This window comes from Phalacrocorax carbo, chromosome 19 (assembly GCF_963921805.1).
Source record: "Phalacrocorax carbo chromosome 19, bPhaCar2.1, whole genome shotgun sequence".
NCBI classification, from domain to species: domain Eukaryota; kingdom Metazoa; phylum Chordata; class Aves; order Suliformes; family Phalacrocoracidae; genus Phalacrocorax; species Phalacrocorax carbo.
In genome coordinates this window covers 1,828,278-1,855,007 of record NC_087531.1, presented here as the reverse complement: position 1 = coordinate 1,855,007, position 26,730 = coordinate 1,828,278, and the positions used below count along the sequence as shown (strand labels likewise).

Sequence of the window (26,730 nt, the reverse complement as noted above, 5' to 3'; positions counted from 1 at the left end):
GCCTGCACCCTCCCAGTGCCCTGGTACTCCTCTCCAGAGCCGTCTCTTCGAGGAGGGAAGCTCCCTCTTATGCCCATAAACTTGTCAAGCCCTCCCGGCGTGCCACACTAGAACCAGCCAGGGAAATATCCATAGGCAGGAACAAAACCCTGCAGGAAGCATCACCCTGCCAGCTGGGAACACAGCACGGCCCCATCTGACAGCCGGCATGCCGCGATCCCGAGCCGGAGCCCCGTGAGGCCGCAAACAGCCGCTCCAAGAAGTTCAGGGGTGGTTAGCAAAGGTGAGAGACAGCCAGAGCCCACAGCACACGGAGGTGGCACTTCTCCCCTCCCCTGCTCAAGCCACACACCGGCACGGCCTTGGCAAACCCCAGAGGGCGCAGTCCCGGGGTGCCACTTGCCCAAGGAGCAGCCGGGAAGGAGCAGGGACACCATTTATTTGGCCAGTTACACGGGCTGTGTCCCACCAAAGGCTCGGAAGTCCAGCACGTGGGTCTCTGCACCAGTGTCCCTCTGTCACTGCCACCCCGTGGGGTGGGGGTTCTTTCTCAGCACCTTGGGGTGCAACTGGGGGTAGCACATCCCCGCTGGCAGGGTGTGCTGTCCCATTTCCCCCCGTGCAGCAGAGCCCCCGTGGGAGAACGGCCCCCCACGCTGTCCCTCGCTGCTGCCCTAGAGCCTCTCCCCCAGCACCCCGAGGTGGTACACCACGATCCTCCCAAAGAAGTCAGTGCTGTTTGCAAAGGTGATCTTCAGCTTATCCAGCACCGTCTCCTCCACCTGGAATCTGTGTGGGGCCCGTAAAGGAGAAAAATAGGCAGGGAGACGCCACGACATGTGGGAGACCTGCTCTGAGCAGGCCCACGTGGGGCTCACACCCTGGTGTACCGCAGCTGGCGATGTCCGGATTTGCTCCAGCTCCGCTGAGTTGCTTTAGTGGTAGCAAAGTACCAACTCTCGTTAAATCTCAGCTCTGCCATCGCCCCCCTGCACCTCCGCAGCCGCGAGCAGCTCTGAACCCACCCGCCAAGCGGTTTGACCCAGCCCGCAACACAGCGAAGGATATCTGCATGGCGTTGGTGTCCTCGGGGTACAGGTCGGATATTTTCACCAGTTCTTTGCCTGCTTTGCAGCCTGCGGAGGGTGAAGGTGGAGGCAGCTGCGCGGAGGCTGAGGTGCTGGGGGAGCCTCCAACGGCTGCCACAGCCTCGGCTGCTCCGTCTCTCTCTAGTGCAGGGCTGGGAGCATGGCCCTTCCAATGGACCAGGTTCCCATCTGCACCCAAAGCATCCCGGAGAACCCCAGATCCTCCCTACCCACCCCTCTGCTCCAGCCCATGGCTTCAGCCCCTCTGGGGTTTGGGGAACGGCTAACAAATACCTCTGGGCCTTGCAACAAACAGCTGCAAGATCCAGATGTGGCTAAACAGGGGCAGAGGGACCCCCACACCCCCAAATCAGCTCCTCACCTTCCAGCGTGCACAGCCGGCTGGAGAATCCCCCCTGGAACTGGACGTGGAGCTGCGAGACCTTGACGGTGCGGGGGAAATCCAGGGTGACCCACTGGCACGTGCCCTGCAGGCAGGAACGACACCGGGGCTCTGTCACGGCGGGGAGAGCGGGGTGTTCACCCTCTGCACAGCTCCTGTCCCCCCAGCGCAGCTCTTGTCCCATGCACGGCTCCCATCCCACCCCTCCGGCTTTCCCTGTCCTCACCCGCCCACCTGGTCCGAGTTCCAGCACGTCTCCTCGCTCGCGTCGAACATGTGCTTCTTCCCAAACTGCTTCACATCGCGGTTAAGGACAGAGCTCACCCTGCAGGGACACGTGCCACCGTCCCGAGGCCACGGTGAGGACAGCGTCAGTGATGGGACTTGAGTCTCCCACAGGGCGAGGGGACAGCGTGTGGCACCCAGGAGGGACCCGCCTGGGGGTGGCGGCCGCAGCACCCTGCTGCCTGCTGGCCCCTCGGGGGGCTGGGACTCACCGCGTGGCCGTGTCGGCACAGATCAGGGGCTCCACGGGCATCGCTGCCTGCGGCCGTGCTGCCTGCGGAGAGACGGGGTCAGCGAGGGGCAAAAATGGGGACACCCAGCAGCAACGGGGACACCCTGGCAGCACTGGGGACACTCTGGCAGCATTGGGGACCCCCGAGCAGCAATGGAGACCCTCGGACAGCACTGGGGGCACCCTGGCAGCACTAGGGACCCTTGAGCAGCACTGGGGGCACCCTGAGCATCACTGGAGACCCCTGGGCATCACTGAGGATGCTCAGCAGCATTGGGGGCATCCAGATGGCATTGGGGACCCCTGAGCAGTATTGGGCAACCCCGAGCAGTACTGGGGACCCCTGGAGTGCCCTGGGGACACCCTGGCAGCACTGGGGACACTCCGGCACCATTGGGGACCCCTGAGCAGCAATGGAGACCCCCGAGCAGCATTGGGGACCCTTGAGCAGTACTGGGGATGACCAGCAGCATTGGGGCATCTGGGCAGCACTGGGTACCTCTGGGCAGCATTGGGGACCCCCAGAGAGCACTGGAGACACCCTGGCAGCACTGGGGACACTCCGGCAGCATTGGGGACCCCCGAGCAGCAATGGAGACCCTCGGACACCACTGGGGGCACCCTGGCAGCACTGGGCACCCCCGAGCAGCACTGGGGACGCTTGAGAAGCACTGGGCGTACCCCGAGCAATATTAGGGACCCCCGGGCAGAGTTGGGGACCCCTGAGCGGCACCGGGGACACCCCGAGCAGCATTAGGGACCCCCGGGCAGCGTTGGGGACCCCTGAGCGGCACCGGGGACACCCCGAGCAGCATTAGGGACCCCCGGGCAGCGTTGGGGACCCCTGAGCGGCATCGGGGCCCCCCGGAGGGGCCTGAGGACGCCCAGCAACATTGGGAACCCCTGGGCAGCACCGGGTCCCGTCCCCGCCGCGCCCCGCGCCCACCCCCGTCCCCTCCGGCCGCCGCGCACTCACCGCCCGCCCCGCGCAGGAAGCGGCGGAACTGCTTCCCCGGGACCCGGGCGTTGCGGGAACGCCCCCGCACCCCCCCGCCCCGCAGCGCCCCGCCCCGCAGCGCCCCGCCCCCCCCCCGCCGCGGCCACCCGGCCGTGCGGGAGCGCCCTGCACCCCCCGCCGGGCGGGGGGGGGCATGTAGCACCCCGGGCACCCCCTGCCCAGCACCGCCGTGGGGTGCTGGTCCCCCGTGCTTCACCCCACCCGCAAAGGACTCGCACCCCCACCCCCACCCCGTGGTCCCACACGGCCCCTGCACGGCCCGGGGGTCGGGGGTACCACATCCATCCCCACCCCCAGCCCGGTTCCAGGGGGGACCCCGGCGGCCCTGGGCTGGGGGCGGCTGGGTGCCCTCCTGGGCCAGCTCTGTAGGTGGCACTGCCGGAGCGCGGCTGAGAGAGCGGCGGGGAGAAACGGCGGCGGGAGAGACCGAGTGCCGGGGGTGCAGGGGCATCCCCGCGTGCCCCGGCATCCCCGCGTGCTCCAACATCCCCGCGTGCCCCGGCATCCCCGCGTGCTCCAACATCCCCGTGTGCTCCAACATCCCCGCGTGCTCCGGCATCCCCGCGTGCTCCGGCATCCCCGCGTGCTCCAACATCCCCGCGTGCCCCGGCATCCCCGCGTGCTCCAACATCCCCGTGTGCTCCGGCATCCCCGCGTGCTCCAACATCCCCGCGTGCTCCAGCATCCCCGCGTGCCCCGGCATCCCCGCGTGCCCCGGCATCCCCGCGTGCCCCGGCATCCCCGCGTGCTCCAACATCCCCACGTGCTCCGGCATCCCCGCGTGCTCCAACATCCCCGCGTGCCCCGGCATCCCCGCGTGCTCCAACATCCCCGCGTGCTCCAACATCCCCGCGTGCCCCGGCATCCCCGCGTGCCCCGGCATCCCCGCGTGCCCCGGCATCCCCGCGTGCTCCAACATCCCCGCGTGCTCCGGCATCCCCGCGTGCTCCGGCATCCCCGCGTGCTCCAACATCCCCGCGTGCCCCGGCATCCCCGCGTGCCCCGGCATCCCCGCGTGCTCCAACATCCCCGCGTGCTCCGGCATCCCCGCGTGCCCCGGCATCCCCGCGTGCTCCAACATCCCCGCGTGCCCCGGCATCCCCGCGTGCTCCAACATCCCCACGTGCTCCGGCATCCCCGCGTGCCCCGGCATCCCCGCGTGCCCCGGCATCCCCGCGTGCTCCAACATCCCCGTGTGCTCCGGCATCCCCGCGTGCCCCGGCATCCCCGCGTGCCCCGGCATCCCCGCGTGCCCCGGCATCCCCGCGTGCTCCAACATCCCCGCGTGCTCCAACATCCCCGTGTGCTCCGGCATCCCCGCGTGCCCCGGCATCCCCGCGTGCTGCAACATCCCCGCGTGCTGCAACATCCCCGCGTGCTCCAACATCCCCGCGTGCCCCGGCATCCCCGCGTGCCCCGGCATCCCCGCGTGCTCCAACATCCCCGCGTGCTCCAGCATCCCCGCGTGCTCCAACATCCCCGCGTGCCCCGGCATCCCCGCGTGCCCCGGCATCCCCGCGTGCTCCAACATCCCCACGTGCTCCGGCATCCCCGTGTTCTCCAACATCCCCGCGTGCTCCAACATCCCCGCGTGCTCCAACATCCCCGTGTGCTCCGGCATCCCCGTGTTCTCCAACATCCCCACGTGCTCCAACATCCCCGCATGCTCCGGCATCCCCGCGTGCTCCGGCATCCCCACGTGCTCCAACATCCCCGTGTTCGTCAACATCCCTGTGTGCTCCGACACCCCTGTGTGCCCCGGCATCCCCATGTGCTCCAACATCCCTGCGTGCTCCAGCATCCCGCGTGCTCCAACATCCCCACATGCTCTGGCATCCCTGCATCCTCCAGCATCCCTGCACAGCCCAGTGTCCCTGTATGCTCCATCATCCCTGCGTGCCCCGACATCCCTGCATGCCCCAGCATCCCTACATGCTGCAGCACCCCCCCTCGATGCAAGTCCCCAGCACAAAGTACGGGGAAATCCAAGCCCTCCTTGCTTCCCCACCTCTCGGCCAGCACGGCAGGGCTGGCTGTCCCATGGGCACCCTGACCAGGCAGGGCTGAGTTCCCCCTTGAGCCTGCGAGGAACCCACGGGGAGCCCGGAGCAGCTGTGCAGGGAGAAATCGCCCCCCACACGCACACATATAACACGGCAGCTACTTAAAAATGTCTTTCGCAGGCATATGGTGCCGCTGCGCTTGCCCACAGCCTCGGGTCTTTGCAGATGTGGCCCGGTGCTCAGCAAGGTTGCCAAGCCTTGACCCCGTGGTGGTCCCACGTCCCCACTCGGCCCCCGCGGCCACCTTGCTGGGGGAGGCAATGCAAGGTAAAGGCACAGCAGCGCTCTGCAGCCCTCCCAAACCTCCCCGGGTGCTGAGCTGCCTGCATGAGTCACGGCAGCCGTGGTGAGGCTGCCTGCGCTCAGCCACAAGCAAAAATAAAACCAGCCGAGTGCTGCAAAGCCGTCACCTCCCCCTCGCAGCGTGGCTCTGGGAGCTCCGGCCACCCGGCTCGGCCCCCGGCTGGGGCTGTGCACACGCCTCCACGTGCATGTCACTGAGCGCACACGTGTGTGCCCATGCATGCGCACACATGCGGTGACACAGCAGCACATGCATGACGTGTTCCGCCTTCCTCCTCCTTCCTCCCCTTCTCCCGCCCCTGAGTTTTGCCTGAGAAATTGGGTCAAAAACCACAGGAGCCTTAACTGCCCCTCGGCTCATCACGCGCCGGGGTTGGGTCTGCCATTTGTGCCACCGCTGCCCGCGTCACCTCATGCCCGCACCTGCCAGCACTGTCCCCCAGTTCCCCCCAGTGACCCCCCGGCCCCGCCAGCCCTGCCCGGTGGGTGGGAACCGGGGGGCAGTGTTCCAGCCGGGGGCTCTTTGGCCTCAGCATCTTCCTCACCCTCCTCGCTCTCGAGGAACGAGGCGGGCGGTAGATGCAGCTGTTTCACGCCAGGCTGTGGCGGGAGCAGCTTGGCGGTGTTGGCTCCCGGCTGCCGTCCAGCCCGGCACTCAGCCGCCCGCCGGGGGGGCCTTTGCATTTTATCCAAGAGCTAATAGAAAGGCTGGTGCCAAACCAGGCGCCGGCACGGATCCAGACCCCCCGCTCCCACCGGGCACAAGCTCCCACCCGTGAGTCGCCGGGATGCTGGCCCTGTGCCGCCGCAGCCACCTCGTGCCGGCGGTGCAGGAAACGGGTGCTGGTGCCTTTTGTGCGACGGGTGCCAGCGTGTGAGTTTTGCTGAGCAACCCCGGCTGGCACCGGGAGCTGCTTCCGAAGAAGAAGCGGGTCTTGTGCCCTTCGTCGTTAATTACTTGCGGCGATTGATTTCCACTTCCGTGTAAACACTGGAGATTACCGGTGAATGCGGCACAGGCGTTATTCAACACCACGGCCCCTCCGCCTGGCACAGGGCCCTGCCTGTTCTCTGGGACGTGCCTCTGCCTTTATTCCCCCTGCCTGCACAGAGGGGCCGGGGGTCCCGGGAGGCGGGGGGAGACGGGATGGGGAAGGGCAGGATTTGGCACAGCTGGTAATTAATGCGAAATAACAATGTGGTGGCATCTCCGCGCTGGGAAGGAGTTGTGCAGGGCAGCGATGGGTGCATCCCTCTGGAAGAGGAAGGATAAAAGGATATAATTATAATTATCTTCTTCTAGCCCTAATTTTAAGCCGCAAACTTGCGTTTCTTCACAAAGGGGTGAGGGCACTGGGCTCGTGGCCTGGCTGCTGCGGTACCGGTGTCCTCCCGGCCCGTGCCGCTGTGCAGGGAGTGCCAGAGATGCGGCACATCGGCCGTGAGCAGGTGTCGGGGTAGGATGTGCCGTTAATGAGCTTGGCCCTGCTAACGGGAGATGCTGCTAGGTGTCCCCACACGGGCAGTACTGGGGGGGCAATTACCGCCCCGGCTAATGAACCAGCGCGGCGTCCTGCCGGCACTGCTGCTAATTATTGCTGCTGTCAGAGAGGGGCTGAGCGGGGTTGGTGTCACCCAGCCCCATGCCAGCTCTGCCAGCTGCTCCCCCAAAACCACCCAGCGGTGCCGCCGTGGGCACCAGGGTGCGGGGCTGGGCGCTGCCTGCGGATGCTGAGCTGGTGGCATTGCCACCCAGGAGAGTCCCTGGATGAGGGGACTGTGCTGGGTGACAGCCCGTGTGCCCGGTGGAGGGTGGGTGCTGGTGGGGCTGGGTGCTGCGGGAGGGCGAAGGACCCAGCCAGAAGGGGGAAGGGAAGGAGGCAGTTGCCATGGAAACAGAAAATAAAATCAATGCATCCTGCCAGTGGGTTTGGAGGGAAGTTGGGTCTGGCCAGGGCAAAGTGCCCGCATCCCTGGGGGGGGATGCTGCAGGCCCCAGTCCGGACGCCTCTGAGCCTTCACCGCCATGCCCAGGTTGTGCCATGGGGCAGGTTTGGCAAAAGTTCTGCTTTTGGCCAGGTCCAAAAGTAGAAACAAGCCGCAGCCCGGGGCAAGGAGCAGCGGGCGAGGGGTCGGGGGCAGCGTGGAAGCAGGTCCGTGGCACCAGGTTGCAGCCTGTCCCCTCTGGAGAGGACCCCGGGTTGGGGTATCTTCCCCTGCTCCAGCCCCAGATTTGGACCAGCATCTCAGCCAGGACAGGCACCGGCTGCTGGTTCACCCTGCCACGGAGCTGCCGGCCTGTCCGTCCATCCGTCCACCCTCCCGCTGCCTGTCCCTGTGCCAGTGCCCCGAGCACTGGCCCCAGCTGCGGTGGCAGAGGCCTCATTAATAAGCCGCTCTCCCGATGAATGTGGCAGCTCTCCTGGAACGGGCTTCATTAGCTGCCGGCGGACCTGAGCAGAATAACAAGCGGCTCCGTGGGGCACGGGATGGGGTCCCCCCGTGCACCCCCAGCGATGCGGAGACTGGGGCACGCTCCGGTCGCAGGGAGGTGGGGGGTCCCTTGCCATGCAGGGAGGGTCTCTGGCACCCCGGTCCCCTGGCGCTCAGTGCCCGTGGTATGGCAGCAGCGGTGCTGCTCAGCACCCCGGTCACGGCACCGCGGGCCCGGCTGCCAAACCGGGCAGCATCAGAGCTCAGGAGGCTCCTGGCATCACTGCCCCCAAACTGGCTTTGCCATCGGGGTGACAAGGGCGCTTCGCCTCCTGCTCTCGCAGGGCCAACCCCTCCAACCCCTTCAGGTCCCCATCGACCCGGCGGTGTCCCCATGCCTGTCCCCACGTCGTGTCTTAGCCACGTCACCTCTCTGTTGTGGCTTTTGATGGGAGCGAGACCTGGCTGAGACCTATCAGACTCATGTCACATGGCTCCTGGCCCCTCTGCTGTCCCTCCCTGGGTGGCTGGAGCCAAGCCAGAGCTGTGCTGGAGCCGTGGGGACCCTCCCAGCCCCACGCTAGGGCTGGAGCCCCCCTGGGTGTCCCCGGGGGCAGTGGCAGGTCCCGGCCCTTCGTGGCAAGAGCCCCTCACCATCGTGGCTGCACACCCCAATCGTGGCGGCCGCCTCCCAGTGTCCCTGTCACAACAAAGGAAAACATCTCTGGATGGAAACTGCAGGAGGGTCGTCACGGCAACACTGCTGCAGGATTTCACCAGAAACCCAGCATTCGGGCTCAAAAAGACGCTCGGGTCCCTGCTCACTCTGGCAGACGCCGGTGCAAAACCCAATGGGGCTGGGGCCGAGTGAGCGGGACCGAGGGAGGGAGTCACCCCAACCATCGCTGCCACAGGGGCCCGGCCTGTCCCCGGTGGGGTGGGGGACACGGGGTGCAGCGGGGACCCGGCGATGGCGGGTGGTGCCTCGTGGGAGCAGCTTGGGACAGAGCCATCGGTGCTCTTGGGGTGACGCCACGAGGATGGGCTGCACATGGGGCTGGGGGTGCAGAAGGGGCCCTGATCCAGGCAACGATGGGGACATGGGGACGTCCGTCCGTGCCAGGCATAGCTGGCTCCCCCGGCCAGGTGGAAGGATGGGCACAGCAGGATGTCGGGGCTCCAGGTTGGGCCCCGGGGGGTGGGGGGACCCCATGAAGTCATCTCACAGCTGGAGGGACAGGCCAGGGGGACACTGGGGCTCCAAACTGGTGCTGGCAGAGTCCCTGCCACCACCCCACCGTGGGCTGTGGTCCCCGGGCGCGGAGCAGCTGCCGGCGCAGGGAGGATGGCGGGGGGAGAGGTGTCTGTTAAATCCCCATCCATAAGCCGTGCTGGCTGGTGTCTGTTATGACATTTATCTCCACTCGAGAGGAGAGCTCCGATAACTCTGCCAGCACCTTCCTCAGCAAGACAAATGGCCGGCGGCAGATCAGCCACGCTGCCTCTGCCGGGGTCCTGTTTCCCACCGGGAGGTGGTTGGGTGGGTGCCCGAGGTGCCTCTGCTCCCCGCTCACCTGCCCCTTGCTGCTCTGAGCCCATGGGGAGGTTTGAGTCCCCAAGCAGCTCCGGCTTTGCTCTCTCCAGAGCCCCTTCACTCCACAGACCCATCGCGGGTCTGCGTCAAGGCTGGGTGCAGCTTCGTCACCGTGCCCGGTGCTCATTAACGAAGGGTGGCCCACAGGAGGTGGGTGCCAGGGGGACCCCCCTACTGCCACGTGTGGGAAGGAGCCGGGTCCTGGATGAACCCATCTAATCCCTGCCCCGTGCACGATGCATCATGCGGGTCAGACCCCACCGGCGCTGCTGGCTTTCCGGATGAAGCTTAGGAAGATGGAGAGCGGGAGGGTTTGGGCAGCGGGCTGTGGGCAGCCCCGTGGGCAGCGTGGAGGCAGCAGGCGGGTGGGATGCGGGTCTTGCTGCGGGTGCAGGACCCGGCTGTGGCGGGGAGCAGCGGGAGCATCTTCACCCCAAAGGGTGCCCAGGCCCTCACACGAGCAGGGCAAGCGTTTCGGAGCCGGCCGCATCCCACCACACACCGGCAGCGGTCCTGCCTCCACCGGGAGCCGCGCTCCTCCACGCTGGACCATCAGACGGTGCAGCACCCTCCTTCTAGGAAACCCTAGCAAGCACCCATGGGTGCCCTTTCCAAAGCAGGACAGCGGGATGGAGACCCTTAGGGTGGCAGCACCAGCCACCTGGATCCGCTCGGAGCGGGAAGTCGTCAGGGTGCCGGCAGATCCCCTGGGACCCTCTCCCCAGTCCTGCTTGGCGAACACCATGGGGGCGTTAACCCCTGTCACTGTCCCCCACGCTCGGGCACCTACGCGGGGACGGGGACGCCAGCTGCAGCCACATAAAGAAGGGGAACAGAAGAGCTCTGTGCGCCGGCAATGCCGGGGTTGTGCTGGGGGTGGGGGGGGTTCACAAAAGGCAGGAAACGCCACGAAAAGTCTGGCACAATGGAGTCGGAAATGAGAACTTTGCTCTCGGGTTTCCACGGATCCATCCGATGGGGAAATTGAGAGCGGGGGTGTCTTTTTTTCACCGGCTGTTGCCAAGTCGTGGGAGACAGGGTGGCATTCTCCATTCACCGGTGGGAAGGTGACCCCCACCCCCCCCAAACCCCCTCCCTGAGAGCTCAGCGATGGTTTTCCCTGTATGTTGGGGTTCGTTTCTGGTATCGCAGCTCCCTGAACCATCTCACTCATTTTATTGGGGTTGTTCGGGCTTTTTCAAGCCTTCATCCATCCTCAACATCTTCCAGCCCCTCTGCACCCCCTACGGCCCGGTGGGGGGTGGCAGATGCTGCTGGTTGCACCCTGTACGGCTTGGAAGGGATTTTGGGGCGCAGAGTGGTTCGAAGATACTCCCCAATTTTGGACACCACCTAAAATCCCACTGAATGCCAGGGCAGGGATAGAGGGGTCCCCCCCGCAGTGACTTGGGGGGGGCTGCAGAGAGGCTGGAAGGTGTCCCCCTCCCTTCTTGAAGCCCCCCTAAAATCCTGCTTGGATGCAGCCAGGTCCCAGGGCAGGGATGCGGAGGGGGTTGGGGGTGGGAGGTCGTGCACGGGGGGGGCACGCCGACCCCCCCACCGACCCGGGGCGGCTGCGGAGGGGCTGGAAGAGACCCCCCCCCTCCGCTGTTATGGACACCCACCCCCCCCAAACCCCTGCCAACCCCGGCTGCGGAGGGATGCGGTGCCTGCGGCGGGGGGGGGGGGGGCGGCCCCCCTCGATGGGGAGGGGGCGGCCCCGCCGGGAGTGGGGGGGGGGAGGCCGGTTGGGGGGGGGGGGCGGCGCATGCGCGGCCGCCCCTCGCCCTGCGCCGGGCAGCGCGGCGGGGCGCGGAGCGGGCGCGGGTTCGCCGCCGCTGCGGGCAGGTGCGGGCGGGCGGGCGGCACCGGCGGCACCGGCGGGGGGGCCGCGCCTGCCGCCAGCCGCGATTGGCCCGGCCCGGCCCGGCTCGGCCCCCTCCGGGGGGCCCGGCCCGCTGCCCCCCTCCACCATCCGCACCCCGCTTTTAAGCCCCCGGTGCCGGCGGGGTGATCGGCTCCACCGGCGGCGATGACCCCCTGTGCGCCGTGAGCACGGCCCCAGGTACGTGCGGCACCGGCACCGGCACCGGCACCGGCACCGGCACCGCCCGCGCCGCGCCCCCGCTGCGGTGCCCGGGGCCGGACCGGGCGGTGGGAGCGCACGGGGGGACGGTGACACCGCCGCGGTAGGAGCGGGATGGAGCCGGGCTGGGGGACGCGGTGGGGACAACGGGGCTGTCAGGGCTGGGGGATGCGGGGGTTGTGGGCCGGGGGGGGGGACGGGACGCTGGCATCGGGGCTGGGGGATACTGGGAAGGGGGACACTGTGGGTACCAGGGTGGGTGGGATGAGGGATGCTGCCACTGGGGATGGGGAGATGCTGTGACTGAGGGTTGGGGACACCGGGGACACTGGGGCTGTCAGGGATGGGGACACTGAGGGGACTGGGGCTGTCAGGGATGGGAACGCTGGGTCTGGGACTGGGGCTGGTGGGGCTGGAAGGGAGGCTGGGGTCGGGGCTGAGGGGTTGGGGACACTGAGGTAGGTGGACAATGGGGCTGGGGCCACTGGGGTTGTGGGGACACTGGGGACATCAGCTCGGAGGGACATCGTGGGGGCCAGGGCTCTCAGGGCTGGGTACACTGGGACTGGGGCTGGGAGATATGGGCACAGGGAGAGGCTGGGGGCCACCGGCACTGGAGGCAGTGGGACAGGCAGGGCTGGGGACGCCGGCAGGGCAGGCAGCACGACGCTGTGACCTGACCCCCTACCCGGCCCGCAGCGGAGCTGGCAGCAAGGCAGTGGGCAGGGAGAAGGGGTGAGGGGTAGCGGGAGAGCGGTGGGTGCGGGCAGATGGGTGCCCACCGGGGAATCGTCACCCTGCGGTGCCGGAGCCGGGTGCGCCTCAGCTCCCGCCGCGGCAGCCCGGTTCCCCGTGGGTGCTGCCGGTGGTTCCCCGGCAGGGAGGGAGCCGGGAAGTTTTGCATCCCTGGGATGCCCCTGGCTGCCAGGGAGCAGGCAGGGCTGGCAGCGCGGTGGGGGCTCAGCACCACGGGCAGAATGAGTCCCAGTTTGCATGGCCTGGCATGGGGACACCGTGCGGCGAGTCCAGGCTGGATGGACAGAGGGCTGCTGGGATGGACGGATGCGGGTGCGGGTACCAGTGAGGGGTTTGCGGCTGCTTGGGGGCTCCTTGCACCCACCGGCCCGGGGGCTTGGCAAACCCAGTGCCGGTGGGGAGGACGGTGCCAGAGGCCTGGCTCTGTTCCAGGCCCACCGGCCCGGTGTTCTCCTCCCTGCTTTTGGTGCCAGGCACCAAGCGCTGCTTTCGAGTCGCTCGCTGGTGTGCAGCCAAACGATCCGTGGGGAAGGGGGCCGGGGGCTTGCCACGATCCTGCGCCGGCTTTGGAGCTCCGGCAGTGGCTTCAGTTTCCTGGGGAGAGACAGAAAGCCAGGAGGGGGGAAAAAAAATAAAAAGAAGAGCAAATTCTAAAATAAAGGCTGCAGACTGTCTGCCTAATAAAAATCGCACCCAGCAAAGGGCCCATATTGGACGGGATCACAGTTTTCTGAGGTGCTAATTTATTCTCGCAGGCTGGGGGGGAGCGGGAAGCATCACGTTGCCTGTGAGATGTGACGGCAGCGAGGTTTGCAGAATTCCTTTGTTGTGGGCAGAGAGGAGGGGACGCGGAGCCGGCCCCACTGCCGGGCTCCCGCCGCGGCCGCGCAGCCCTAGGGGGGCCCTCAGCGGACGCCCCCCTCCCCGTTGGGGTGGCGGAGGCATCGTGGCGCTGGGAGGGAGGTGGGTGCTGCGGGGGGGCCGGTGGCTCCGGCACGGTTGGGCGCGGGGGGTGCAGAATTAGCCCCGCGATGGAGGGGACACGCTGGGTGGGTGGGCACTGAACGGCCGTGTGTGTGCTGATGGTGCTGGGGACTGGAGTGACCCGTGGGGACAGCAGAGGTCACAGGGTCTGCGCCCTGGCTGGGGGGGCAGCTGGGGGAACCCCCAGGGCTGGGGCATCCCCGGCGTGGTGGCACCCCTGTCCCACTGCATCCAGGCTGCCTGGGTGGGTGGGCAGTGCCCCCCTTCCCTCCCACCCATGCCAAGCCTGTGTCCCCCGATGGTCCCAAATGTCCCCTCTGCTCCTTGGGGATCCCTGGCGCCGCAGCTGCCCCCAGCCCAGCCCATGGGTCGGGGCAGGTTGGGGCGAGAAGAGACCCCCAAAACTGGCCAGGTCATCCCAGCGCCCAATGGCCTGTGAGAAATTAAGCTATGTTTCAGCTGAAGCTAATCACCAGCCCCGGCTTTGCATATTCATGAAGCAGATGAATTATTCATGAGGTGACAGCTAGTGACAGATGTGAAAATGTTCGTCGGGGTTGGGGGGGGGGGCAGCTTTGCACCAGCGTTATTTTAAATTTCTCTCGTCTGACGTTCCCCTGGCTGGGGCTGGGCCGCTCGGGGGATGGGGACGTGCTTCTTGTCCCCGAGGGGGCCCAGCTGCATGGCACCGGGGACGTCGCTGTGCCCTGAGCCCGTGGCATCGCCCTGACTGCAGAGAGAGACACCCCTCCGTGAAACTCAGCCCCTCGGGCTGGCGGTGTCTTGGCCAGCGTTGGCTCCCCGTGCCACCCTCCTCGCCTTGCTGTCACCCGTGGGGATGGCGCGGTGATACCCGGCATGGCTGAGCCCGCGGCCCCTTTCATGGGCACCCCGGCCGGATCCCGCCCCAGCGGGATGGGGCTGGTGCTGCTTCCCCTGCTTGGCACAGAGGCTGGTGGTGCTGAGCCATGCTGGCAGCAGCGTTCCCCTGCCTGCGGTGGGGAGCCGGGATCCGGCCAGGGACGATCCCGGTGGTACCGTGGGGTCAGGACTCAGCCGTGCCAGCCTGGGGCTGCCTCGCTGGCGCTGCCGGAGCTGGATTGTGGGTTAGTGGATCAAGAGGAGGTGGGAAGGAGACGGTCTCAATAATTAATGAGGCGCCGAGGCTGGGAGGACGCTGCCTGGCTTCGGCAGCCCCCTGCGCAGCATGGGGGTCCTCGCGCAGGGTACACGGCGTGTGGTGGCTCCGGCACCAGCAGAGATGGAGGCTGCGGTGCCGCTTGCCCTGACCTTGGGATAAACTTTTTGCTGGCTCAGCACAGGGCCGGGCTCAGCAGAGGCGGCAGCTGGGGGTCCGGTGAGGGGCTGGGGGGGAACGCAGCGTGGCAGGGACCTTCCTTTGTCTCCGTGGCTTGGAGCGGAGCTGCAGTGCCACCGGGAATGTGGTCTCCATGTACTTTGAGGGCAGGGGTGCCAGCTGGGTGGCCCCAAGGGAGCAGCAGGCTGTGGCTGTGTGTCCTGTCCCTTGGGTGGGGGGAGCCCGGGACTCCCCTACCTGTGGTCTGGGTTCCCGGAGGCAGCGGGTGCTGCTGGTGGGGCCAACCCTTCCCACCGCTGCACCTTCCCTGCTGCAAAAGCAAAACCTGCAGAAATGCTGATGTTAGGGAAGGTGGCAGTGCAGCCAGAGCCCTGCAGCCCTACGGCCCCCCAGCCCCTCGTCGCCCAGCCCCTCACCACTGGCAGCACCCGCTTCCCTTGTGCTGCCAGCCTGGGGTGCCCCTGGCAGGGTCGGGGACCACAGTCCCATGCATCCAGCCCGGGCACGGCGTGCACCCAGCTCCGCAGCTGGCTGGGGTAGTGGCTGCAAATCCAAAGAGCAACTTCTCTGTTTAACATTTAAATAAACCCCGGGCTGTTTACCCAGTGGCGCTGCCCGGCGTTTGCTCAGCGAGGACCCATCTCCAGAACAGCGGCTCTGGGTAAACAGCCGAAAGCTTAGAGGAGTATTTATACACTGGAGCGTTAATGCAGCTCTTTGGGATCTCTTGGGTCCGTTCAGCTCCTCCTCCATCCCACCACCCTGATTGTGACCCTGGCCAGGGCACGGCGCCGGGACCCTGAGGTTTGGGGCTGGTGGCTCCGGGTTGTGGCTGGGAATGGGGGCTGCCCTGCTCTGAACTGGGGCGGCCACAGGCCAGGGAGGAGGAGGATGGAGGAAGGGAAGGTCTCGGAGATGCTGCGAAGAGGTGTCAGGGAGTGAGACTTGATCAGTGTTTTCCCATGTGGGAAATTGTCCTGTTTGCCCTTCGATGAGAAAAGTCGCCTGGATGCTGCAGGGGCGAGTGACAAAGGGTGTGAAAAAGAAAATGGGTGAAAAGACCAAAATAAAAAGGGACCGCGGGTGGTTCGAAGCCCTGGGACGTGTGCAGGCATGGCACCCAGGGCACCCTTCTTCCCGGGTGCTGAGAGTCTCAGATGTCCCCATCCTGCACCCACCGCCCCCATCCCACACCCACCACCCCATCCTCATCCAGTGGGGTCTTGGGGCCGCGGCTCGGCAAAGGCAGGGGCCACCCCACCCCGCGCCCCGGTGCTTATGGTTTGTGCTGGGAGAGCTCCTGACACCCCAGAACGTCAAAATTAGCATTTCAGTGGGGAGGAGCTGGAACCTCCCGAGCACTACCCTGCCCAGCAATTTATTTTTCCCCCTATAGCGGGAAATCAGGGAAAAGTTTGGTGCTGCCCAGGCTGCGAGCCGGGGGCATTTCCTTCCTCGGAGCATCTCTGAGCGGGGAAGAAGGTGCCGCTGTCATGCTGTCAGTGCCGTGGAGCAGCCCAGGGGCTGCTCTGGGGTTTTTTGGCTCCCGGGGGATGTGGCTGGGTGAAGGTGCAGTGAGCCGCAGCCCGGTCCCTGCTCCACACCCCGGGAATTTCCCTCCACAGCTGGAGCCGGGGTCAGGTCACCTCCTCATCTTTTGTCAGCAGCTGGGTTTGGAGGCAGAAAGCGCCGGGGAGCTGCTGCGGGAGGGAAGGGGCTGCAAACGCTTTTCTTCTTTAGAAAAGATAAGATAAAGCGTACTTTTGCGCCCCCCAAAAAGGCCTTTTCCAGCACTGAACATGGGGGGGGGTCTCCTTTTTTCTTGCCATTTTGCTCTTGCTTTCTATTTTTGTCCCATAAAAGCAGAAGGGACAGAATGAGAAATCAAGGGCTGGAAAATGGAGCATCAGGGATGGGGGAACCTGTGGGCTGAACTGAAGCCTCGGCTCCAGGCCGCTGGGAGAGGGCTGGGGGGGGTCCTGGTGTCCCCCCCAAAGCAGGGTGCTCCCCCGCTCACTGTCCTGTCTGGGGGTCAGTGTCAGAGCTGGGGGACCCATGTGGGGACCACAAACTCCATGCTGGATCTACCGGTGCGCCAGGGGACCCTGGGTCTGGTTTGAGCTCGTGGCCACGTGGTGCTGAGCTCCAGCACGGCCCCGTTTGGGGTTTGGGGATGCTGTTGCATCCCTGCTGCCTCTGCTTGGCTGGTTCGGTGACGGAGGGGTGCCAGGGCCTGGTTAAAATAACCCCAAACAGAGCCCAGGCCGGGTGACGGTTGTGGTGGGCGCCGGGTGATGGTTGTCTCCGTGCCCGGCAAGCGATCCATCCAACTTCCCTCCGAGCCCGGAGACCAAATGATTTAGAAAATACTAATCGTTGCTGCAGTCAAACAGATGGATGGGAGATTTTCGGCGAGCGGCGGTGCCGGCTTTGTGCTCCACGCGCCGCACGCCGGCTCCGACAGCCGGAGGCGTCCACTGCATGTTAATGCTGGGGGCAGAGCAAGGGCCGGCTCCCACGCTGCCAGCTCTGCCGCGGCTGGGCTGGGGGGCTGCGGGACCCCCGGGCTTGCCTGCTGCCCCCACCATGGAGGTGCGTGTCCCACCTCCAGCGGTGCAGCGGGTGGGTGCGGGGATGTCACCGTGGGTGGCAGTGGTGGCAGGGGACACAGAGGGACGCGCCGCGGCTGGGGGCTCGGTGTGACGATGGGTGGCACCCCGTCCTCCATCCCAACCCCACAGCGACTTCGTGCCGAGAGTGAAATCCAACTCTCTCCAAGCTAATGGCATCTTGCTAAGTGGGGCTAATCCTGCTCTCTCCGCGGCTCCTGGGGGTTGGTGTCAGCGTGGCCCCGCCGTGATTTATGGCCAGATGATGTTGCCGAACAAGCAGGGAGCGGGCAAGCGGTGGCCTCCCACCCCCTCCGCTCTCGTTGCAGGTCAAGGATGGTCCATGTGATGGGGGATGCCGGCTGCTGGTTCCTGCTCGGGCTCTCCCTCCTCCCCATCGCCGTCCTGGGTAAGTGCCACCAGTGCTCCACAGCCGGGGTTAATTAGCCAATAATGGTAAACAGCAGCAAATTATGAACTGTATCAGCCATAATAAATAGTGAGGGTGAATAATAACCAGGGGAGGGCTCGGGCTGTAGCCCCCCTGCCCCCCCGCAGCTCCCTGCCCTGGGCTGCGGGGGATTAGTGAGGGAGAAGCCACCCAGGAGACCGTGGACACCCCCCACGCTGGGATCCCCGCAGGCGAGACCTTAAATACTTAATCCCATTGGTGGCACCCTCCCCGCTGCGGAGCTGAGCCCCCCCGCGGATTTGCCATGTCTCTGGTCAGGGGACCCCATGTCCCCCCCATCTGCGGGGGCATCACAGCATCCTGCTGCACAGGGTGGGTTTTGGGATCCCCCCCACCCTGGTACCCTCCCCGCGTGTCTCCCGGTGGGCAAAGAGCATGGGGTGCGATGGAGGGTGGGGAGCTGGGGGGGAGGGAAGGTGCCAGGCGGGGATTAGTGGCTGTCCCTGGTCCCCAGCCAGCTGGGCTCTGTGGGGAGCATCCCCCCGACCCTGCTGCGGGCAGGGAGAGCCGCGCCACAGGGGTTTCCGAGACTTGTGGGATTTGCGGCGGCAGAGCCTGCATAGGCAGGATTAGTGCCTGCATGGGGCAGGATTAGTGCGGGAGGAGGAGGAGGAGGGGGTCACAATAGCTGACACACTTTATCCCGGTGCGGGGTTGGCTTTCCTGCTGGTGCCACAGGGGTTGGATGGCACCAAGTCGTTGGTGGCGGGTCCGCCTCTGCGGGCAGGGATGGGGAGGACTGATATCGCCGTGGGAGTGGTGCGGGACCCATGGGTGCAGAGCAGCAGCTACAGCCTGGCAGCATCTTGGAGGGTTGGGGGCTTGGCCGAGTCAGGGTTCAGCCCTGGAGGGGCAGATTTAACTGGCAAAGTTGGTCTGCAGCCGCTAGACAGGGAGGCTGTACAGCGTCCTGCTTCATGCTCTTCCCTGGAGGCTCAGGGGTGCCCTGTACAGACCCCCCAACACCCTGCAATACCCCCAGCTCTCCCCACTACGAACAAGAGCCCTGCAGGAGCTCCGGCCACCCACCCCTGTGGTATCTGGGCACCTCTCCCCACAGGCTCCCAGGACGATGGGAAGGTGATCCACATCAGCAGGGTGCAGCACGAGGCTGTGCGCGTGGGGTTGGGGGAGCCCGTGGCCCTGCCCTGCCTCTTCCTGCTCCAGCCCTCCGCCTCGCTGGGGCCCAACGAGCCCCCCGACCCTCCCCGCGTCAAATGGAGCAAGGTGCGCTCGGCCACCGGCCAGAGGGAGGATGTCCCTGTCCTGGTGGCCAAGGACAACGCGGTGAAGGTGGTGAAAGCCTACAAGGGCCGGGTGTCCCTGCCTGGCTACCCCCGTGACCGCTACAACGCCACGCTGCTGCTGCATGCCGCCCGCGCCAGCGACGCGGGGCTGTACCGCTGCGAGGTGGTGGCCGGCATCGACGACGAGCAGGACCTGCTGCCTCTGGAGGTGACGGGTGAGCCGGGCACCGCGCCGCGGGGGCGGCATTGCCGGGGGAGCTGCAGGGGCATCGTGGGTACCGTGGCGGGGTGGCGTGGGTGCCAGCGTGGGTTGTGTGCCCCACGCAAGCTGTGGACCCCGTGCACCCTGTACAAGCCCTGCGCCCCACGCGAGCCCTGCGCTTCGTACAAGCCCCGCACCTCGTTCAAGCCGTGCACTCCGTGTACTCCGTGTACCCCGTGCACCCTGCACAAGCCGTGCCACCTCTGCACCCCGTGCCAGCTGTGCCATCCGCTGCCCTTCCAGGTGTTGTCTTCCACTACCGCCCCGCGGGCGAGCGCTACGCACTGACCTTCGCTGCTGCCCGCCGTGCCTGCCTGGACAACTCGGCCATCATCGCCTCGCCCCAGCACCTCCAGGCCGCCTTCGAGGACGGCTACGACAACTGCGACGCGGGCTGGCTGGCCGACCAGACGGTGCGGTAAGTGTGCAGCATGGGCTGCCAGCTGGGCGCACCTCTCTGCAGGCGGCCGTGGAGCTGAGCGTCTGCCGTGCCCCTCTCCGGCAGGTACCCCATCACGCTCTCCCGGCCGGGCTGCTACGGAGACCGCAACAGCCTCCCCGGCGTCCGCAGCTACGGCTGGAGAGAGCCCGGCGAAGAGTACGATGTCTACTGCTACGCCCGGGAGCTGCGAGGCAAGCGGTGCCGGGTGCGCGCCGGGCCGGGCAGGCGGGTGCTCGGGGACGTCCCTCCGGGGAGATGGCGGTGGCCGGGAGCGTGGGCATCTCCGTGCATCTCTTGCCTGCTGCGGTTTGGCTATGGGGATGGGTGCCGGTGCCGTGCCAGCACTCGGTGTCCCCCTCGGTGCCGGTGCACCGTGGCACGGTGCAGCTGTCGTACTCAAGTCATGGAGTCTTCCAAAAAATACCTTCGGGCTGTCGGGACCGTCACATCTTTCTGTCCCTGCATCCCCAATGGGCTCTGCTCTCTTGCAGGGATGGTGTTTTATGCCACGGTGCCGGGGCGGTTCACCTGGCGGGGGGCCCAGAGGCACTGCCAGAGCCGGGGCGCTTCGTTAGCCACCACGGGACAGCTCTACCTGGCGTGGCGCGAGGGCCTGGACCAGTGCGACCCGGGCTGGCTGGCCGACGGCAGCGTCCGCTACCCCATCAGGCTTCCGCGCAGGAAATGCGGAGGCGAGGCCTCGGGCGTCAGGACCCTCTATCAGTTCCCCAACCGCACCGGCTTCCCCCCCGCCGCCTCCAAATTCGATGCCTACTGCTATAAAGGTAAGGGGCACCAGCCGCAATGCTGGCACCATGTTTCTCCCCAGACCCCACACCAGCCCTGCCCCTTCTTCCCTTGGAATCGGTGGGCATGGCTGGGAAAATTGCTGCGGATGAATATTTAATGGGGGAATTAATGAGATAAATGAGGAGAGCTGCGCTGGGAGGGAGCCCAGCTCCATGCATCACCCTGGCATGGTGCAAGGCTGGGGGATGTGGTGCCTGGCACCAAACCCTGGGGCGGGGGGGCGGGATGTGGGTCCCCATTCACGCCTCAGATGCCTGTCCTGCCCCTTGGTCCTGCCGCTGGCATGGCTGACGCTCGTGGTCTCACCGCAGCGCGTGTGGCCGCGGGGCAGAGGGAGCCGGAGGAGCCGGTGCTGCCCACGCTCGACCCGCCGGGCAGCGACAACGTGCTGGTGGAGCACGGCGAGGACCTGGGCACGTCGGGGGACACCCGGGACACCCCACGTGACCGCTACAGACTCCTGCTGCAGCCAGGGCCCGTGGGGCTGGGTGAGGATGAGGACGAGCAGTTGCGGCCGGCGAGCAGCAGCCCAGCGGCGCAGCGCGGTGACCTCCCCGGGGCTGCACCGTCGTGGGCGCCGGTGGCTCGCGGCCCGGGGCTGGGCGATGGCACATCCCTGCCTCCCACCGTGGCCTCCTCGCCAGCATGGCCGCACGAGGATGAAGCTCTCAACGTGGTGGACCATGCGCCGGTGAGCTCTTGGCAGGATCCAGCCAGCACCAGCCCAGCACTGCCGGTGCAAGAAGCCCCTGGCCCCGAGGAGCCCCCGGCCGCCCTCCTACCGCAGCCCCAAAGCCCAACCCAAAAGCACATCACCGGCTCGCCGCCGGCACCGCCTGGGCTGGGGACGGTCCCTGGCACGGCAGCAGAGACCCCCAGCACCCCACCGGCCAGCTCCCGCGCCCCGAGGAGGAGCAGCTACGCCGGGCTGAACGGGCGCTACTTCCAGCTGCAGCGGCAGAGCTGGGACCCCACGGTGGCTGCAGACCCGGTGGGGACAGTCACCCACCTCCCTGTCCTGGCCCTGGAGGTGAAGGGGGCTGCAGCCAACGCGGTGGAGACGTGGAGCATCCCCCGCGCCGGCACCGAGAGCCTCTGGCAGGAGGGCACCTACTCACCCTCCAACGCGGTGGAGGAGGAGATCGGCCCCGGTAAGTGGTGCCCGAAAGCGGCTGGGGGGGTCCTGGCAGGGGCTGTGCTGGCTCGGGGACCCCATGGCTGTGCTGTCTCTTGCAGAGCTGATGGCACCGGCCACCGCCCCGGTGTCCCCCTCACCACAGGCACCTTCCCAGAGAGATTCACCGTGGCTGAACACGGGCACGACTGCCCACAACCCCAGGGGCCCCGCACAGACACCCCCCCTGCCATCCCCGTCCCTGCCTGCCTCCACAGTTCCCCACGATGCTCTCGGCCACCGGGACACCACCACGGTGGGGGCTCAGCCCCGTGTCCCCAGCGCCCGCGGGGACTCTCCCCGGCCACCCGTGGATGCCACCAAGGACTTCTCCGGAGACGTCCTCTCCCAGGAGGACAGCGGCTCTGTCCCACCGCACCCCCCAATGCCCCCGGCCCCGCTGGTGGCCGAGGGCCCCGAGATGGCCCCGCAGCCCCACGGTGACAGCGGTGACGGCAGCGGGGCCCCGGGTGACAGCTCACTGGAGAGGCAGAGGAAAGCGGTGACCTTCTTCCACCCAGTGGGTCCCTCCATGGGGCACCCCACCACTCCTGGCCCCACTGAGGTGGCTGCTCCCCTGCCCCGGGAGGGGCTGAGCCCCACAGCTCCTCACGGGCCAGCCGAGCCGCCGGCTGAGCCCAGCCACGAGGAGCCAGCCACATACGGGGATGCTAAGAAGGGCTCAGTTGAGCCAAGTGGCGAAACAACCATATCCCCCTCGACATGGGACATCCCCTCGCCTTCGCCCCCCTCCACGGCCGGCGAGGTGACCCCACGGGCTGACACCGAGCAGCCAGCGGAGGTGGATACACTGGAGTCAGCAGCTGAGGAGGGGTCCGCGAGCTTTGCCCCTACAGCCCCACAGCCCACCAGCCACGCTGCACCAGAGCTGGGGGGAGCGGAGCATCTCCTCCTGCCACCCCCGGCCCCTCGGCAGCCCCCCACCAGCCCCAGCTCGCCGGGTGTCCTCAGCCACAAGGATGCACCAACAGCTCCCGGCGATGAGGATGCCTCCGGGGAGGTGAAGAGGGAAGAGACCCCCGCGCCCTCCAGCTTGCCCACCCACAGCCCCTGGCCATCACCCACTGCCCCCCACCCCTGGGTGCCGGAGGTGCCCGAGTCCCCCAGCTCGGGGCCGCTCTTCGAGCCCTCCACAGCGGCTTTGCTGGGAGGACTGGGGGGGTCCCCACTGCTGGACGCCGACAGCGGGAGCGGCGAGGAGCCGGGGATGGAGGAGCGGGAGCTGCTGGCCTGGGCGGGCGCTGGCAACGCCAGCTGGCACGGTGAGCATGGTGCTGCGGGGTCGGGGTGCTGCGGGCACCCAGAGCCGATGGGCACAGGGAGAAAGGGGCTGGGTGGCAGGAGGACCTCGAGGTCGACCCGCCCCCAGGCTGCCACAGCATTGTGCCAACCCACAGGGTTGGTTTTAAGGCAGCGGTTGGGGGGGCAGGGGGTGGTTGTCTCTCCTTTTACCCAAGCCAATCTACTCACCGGCAAATTTCTGCCAACTGTGATGGGCTGGGAGCGGGTCCTGGGTTTTTCAAATGGAGCCAAGCTATTAACATGAGCTGGGAAAGCATCCTCGTTAATATTTGCACTTGCTAATAATAATAGCTCGAGAGGCAGCTGCTGGTGGGGGAATGCACAGCACACACTGCCCGGCCACGGCTGGCACAAAGGCGACAAATATATTTAAAGAGTAAAACCACAGCAAGGTGGAAATAAAAAAAGGCACCGGGGTTCATGTGCGGCAGCCAGCAGTGCCGGGGCAGGACCAGGCCCTGGGTGCTGGTGGGGAAGGCGGTGGGGGCTGTGGTGTCCCCCCCCACCCTGGCTCAGGGTGCCCGTTCCCACCCCGCAGCTCCGGCTGACCCCTGCCAGAACAACCCCTGCCTGCACGGTGGGACCTGCCGAGCCAACGGCACCGTCTGCGGGTGCAGCTGCGCCCCGGGCTTCACCGGGGAGAACTGCGAGATCGGTGAGCAGCCGGAGCATCCCGCCGTGCCAGGGCAGGATCCGTCCCTGCCTGCACCTGCCTGCACGGCACGGAGCAGCGGACACACTTGGAAGTGGGGAGGGGAATAGAGCTGGGGCTCTAAGTCCTGCTGGATCCCCCCCGCCCATCCTCGGTCACTGCTGGCACTGGTGCTGGCAGAGGGGACGGTGGGCTGGGCGGGTGGTGGCGGCGGGGGTCTCTGCACAGACATCGATGTCTGTGTCCCCGCAGACATCGATGACTGCCTGTCCAGCCCCTGCCAGAACGGCGGCACCTGCATTGACGAGGTCAACTCCTTCGTCTGCCTCTGCCTGCCCAGCTACGGCGGCAGCCGCTGCGAGAAAGGTGGGGAGCGCAGCAGCTGCCATGGGGAGCTGCTCCCTGCATCCTCCCCTGGGGTGCTGGGGGTCCGGTTCCCCTCGCCGTCCCCACCATCCCTATCTTCCCACAGACACGGAGGGCTGCGACCACAACTGGCACAAGTTCCAGGGTCACTGTTACCGCTACTTCGCCCGCCGGCGCTCCTGGGAGGACGCGGAGCGGGACTGCCGCCGCCGCGCCGGCCACCTCACCAGCATCCACTCGCAGGAGGAGCACAGCTTCATCAACGGTGCGGGGCGGGGGGGATAGCACCCCGTCCCGCAGCTCTCCAAGCATCAGCACCCCTGGGTGCTCTTCGCCTTCACCGTGTGAGACGTGGGTGCTTCTCTCCATAGGCTTTGGGCACGAGAACACCTGGATCGGGCTCAATGACAGGATCGTGGAGCAGGACTTCCAGTGGACAGACAACACAGGCTTGGTGAGAGCCTTGGAGGTGGCTCCTCCTGGGGTGCAGGGTGCTGGGCTCAGAGGGTGTGGGGCTTGCAGGGCTCTCACGGTCTCTTGTGTCCCACCAGCAATACGAGAACTGGCGGGAGAATCAACCTGACAACTTCTTTGCGGGCGGTGAGGACTGTGTGGTGCTGGTATCCCACGAGATCGGCAAGTGGAACGATGTGCCCTGCAACTACAACCTGCCCTACATCTGCAAGAAAGGCACAGGTACTGCCTGCCCCGGCATCCCCGTCCCGCAGCCCCCGGCATCCCCATCCCACAGCCCCCAGCATCCGCGGCCGGCAGCTCCCAGTGTCTCCATCCCTGTCCCACAGCCCCCGCCATCCCCATCCCACAGCTCCTAGTGTCTCCATCCCCATCCTGCAGCCCCTGGTATCCCCATCTTGCAGCTCCCAGCGTCTCCATCCCCGTCCCACAGCCCCCAGTATCCCCATCCCACAGCCCCCGGCATACCCATCCCGCAGCTCCTAGTGTCTCCATCCCCATCCCACAGCCCCCTGGGCACCTCCTCATCCTCAGAAAAACCTCTCCCAGCCCTTCATCCAGGAAAACTCAAGCAGTTCCCCTTAATCTCCATCTTTCCTTTTTTTTTTTCCCCCACAGTCTGTTCTTCCCTCTCCACTTTAATTTGTTTAATTTGCCACCATTAAAACTATTACGTCCTCATTCCTTATCTTGAAAGTTATATTAACCTCCAGCTGCTCGTTGCGAGCCGGAGAAGCACGCTGCCCTCTCCCGCCGGCCGCCTGTTAACGATGCGCTCGCCCCGATAAGGCCATTAATTAAGTAAATCCTGGGGAACACCTCACTGCCAGCCTGTCGGAGGAGCCCCTCATTAAAGCCATCCAGCTCATGGAGAGAACCGGTGGCATCGGCAGGGTCCCCCCTTGTCCCCTCCTGGTGACAGGGGGGTGATGGGGGTCTCTTCCCCCCTCCCCAGTGCTGTGCGGGCCCCCGCCGGAGGTGGCAAATGCCTTCACCGTGGGGAAGAAGAAGGAGAAGTACAGCATCCACTCCAGCGTGCGCTACCAGTGCGAGGAGGGCTTCACCCAGCGCCACGTGCCCACCATCAAGTGCCACAGCACCGGCAAGTGGGACCGGCCCAAAATCCTCTGCACAAAACGTTAGTGGGGACGGGGCGGGGGGGTCCTGGGGGTGTGTGGCAAGGGACCGGCTCCCTCCCGGGGGCCACGGTCCCTGACCCCCCCGGGTCCCCTCCCTTGCCCCCGTTAGCCAGGCGGTCGCACCGAGCGCGGCGTCACCACCGCCACCGTCACAGCCACCCCCACCACCAGCACCACCACCACAAACCCCGCAAGGAGCGGCGAAAACACCGCAAGCACCTCCGGCTGGACTGGATGGAGGAGGGCCACTACTTCTAGAGCCGGGGGATGAGGAAGCACAAGGGCCCCCGTCCCTGGGACCAGCCGGGTCCCCGACGGGATGTGGTGACGTTTCCTGCCCCCCCTCCCACCCACCCCCTCTTTTATAACCCCACCTTGGCTTTAGCTCCTAGGATGCCCGGCCCCATAGGGAATAGGATCCGGAGGGGGCGGCTGCGTGTGCGTCCCCAGCCCTCCCTGCATGCCCCACGCTCAGCCCCCCCGACCCGGGGTCGAGCCCCCAGCCCTGCACAGGGATCCCCCATCCCCGCGTGGGGTCTGTTCCCCGGCTGGGCTCTGCCCCCCCTCCCCAAAGGAGGGGGATTAATCCGCCAGCCCCCCCCATCTCCCACCTTGGCCGTCGTGTCTCACTGGCCCAGGGTGGCTCCAATTTTTTAGCAGTCCCCCCCCAATCTTCCCACCCCAGCCCCCCGGTCCTGCTCGTGGGGCATCCCTGCGGCCGGCACGGGGACCCTGCCCGGCGAGGGGACGATGCCACCGGGGCCGGCGTCCTGCTCTGCCACCTGGTTTCGGGGGTTGATTTTTATTTTCCCTTTCCGTTCGTCGTCGGGTCCCCGTTGGAGTTGGCGTGTGTGTGTGTGTACGGCGCTTTCTGATCTCTGCTGTTTGCGACGTGACTGCCGTGTCCCGAGCCCCCTCCCCGTCCCTGCCCCGTGCCATTTCTGACTCTGCCTTTCTGTACTGCTGGACATTTTAATAAATTTTTTTAACAGTTGAGTGGCTCCAACCCCATGTTTCCTGGGGGCAGGGGGAGTGCGGGGACCCAGGGCATGGTCCCCCTTGCTTTGCTCCCTTGCCTTGCTTTGGCCGGGGACTGCCTTACCAGCGCTCTCCATCTGCCTCCTTTCGCCGCCACTAAATTAATTTTAAGCAAACGCAATCCTTCTCCCAGGGCTCGTTGTGCCAGCCCCGCCGCCT

At 66.5% G+C, this 26,730-nt stretch overlaps 2 protein-coding genes across 3 annotated transcripts; one reads left to right on the top strand and one right to left on the bottom strand.

Annotated features, from left to right (window-relative positions):
- Positions 1-422: 422 nt before the first annotated feature.
- On the bottom strand, positions 423-3,042 carry NR2C2AP (nuclear receptor 2C2 associated protein). Its single transcript, XM_064469349.1, has 6 exons — positions 2,985-3,042; positions 1,989-2,050; positions 1,726-1,816; positions 1,471-1,576; positions 1,069-1,136; positions 423-791 (listed from the first exon to the last, which is right to left on the bottom strand). The coding sequence occupies exons 2-6, from the start codon at positions 2,027-2,029 to the stop codon at positions 675-677; spliced, it is 423 nt and encodes a 140-aa protein (XP_064325419.1). The 5' UTR covers positions 2,030-2,050; positions 2,985-3,042; the 3' UTR covers positions 423-674.
- Positions 3,043-11,208: 8,166 nt separating this feature from the next.
- On the top strand, positions 11,209-26,527 carry NCAN (neurocan). 2 transcript variants are annotated; one of them, XM_064469440.1, is made up of 15 exons: positions 11,209-11,484; positions 17,502-17,581; positions 18,705-19,106; positions 19,397-19,571; positions 19,659-19,786; positions 20,087-20,380; positions 20,717-21,556; positions 21,642-22,862; positions 23,441-23,557; positions 23,807-23,920; positions 24,027-24,185; positions 24,292-24,374; positions 24,472-24,616; positions 25,350-25,532; positions 25,643-26,527. In XM_064469440.1, exons 2-15 carry the CDS (start codon positions 17,509-17,511, stop codon positions 25,789-25,791), a joined length of 4,083 nt encoding a protein of 1,360 aa, XP_064325510.1. In that variant the 5' UTR covers positions 11,209-11,484; positions 17,502-17,508; the 3' UTR covers positions 25,792-26,527. The 2 variants fall into 2 exon arrangements, with proteins under 2 accessions (XP_064325510.1, XP_064325509.1); XM_064469439.1 differs by lacking the exons at positions 11,209-11,484; positions 17,502-17,581; positions 18,705-19,106; positions 19,397-19,571; positions 19,659-19,786 and having other exon boundaries at positions 20,068-20,380; positions 25,647-26,527.
- Positions 26,528-26,730: the final 203 nt, after the last annotated feature.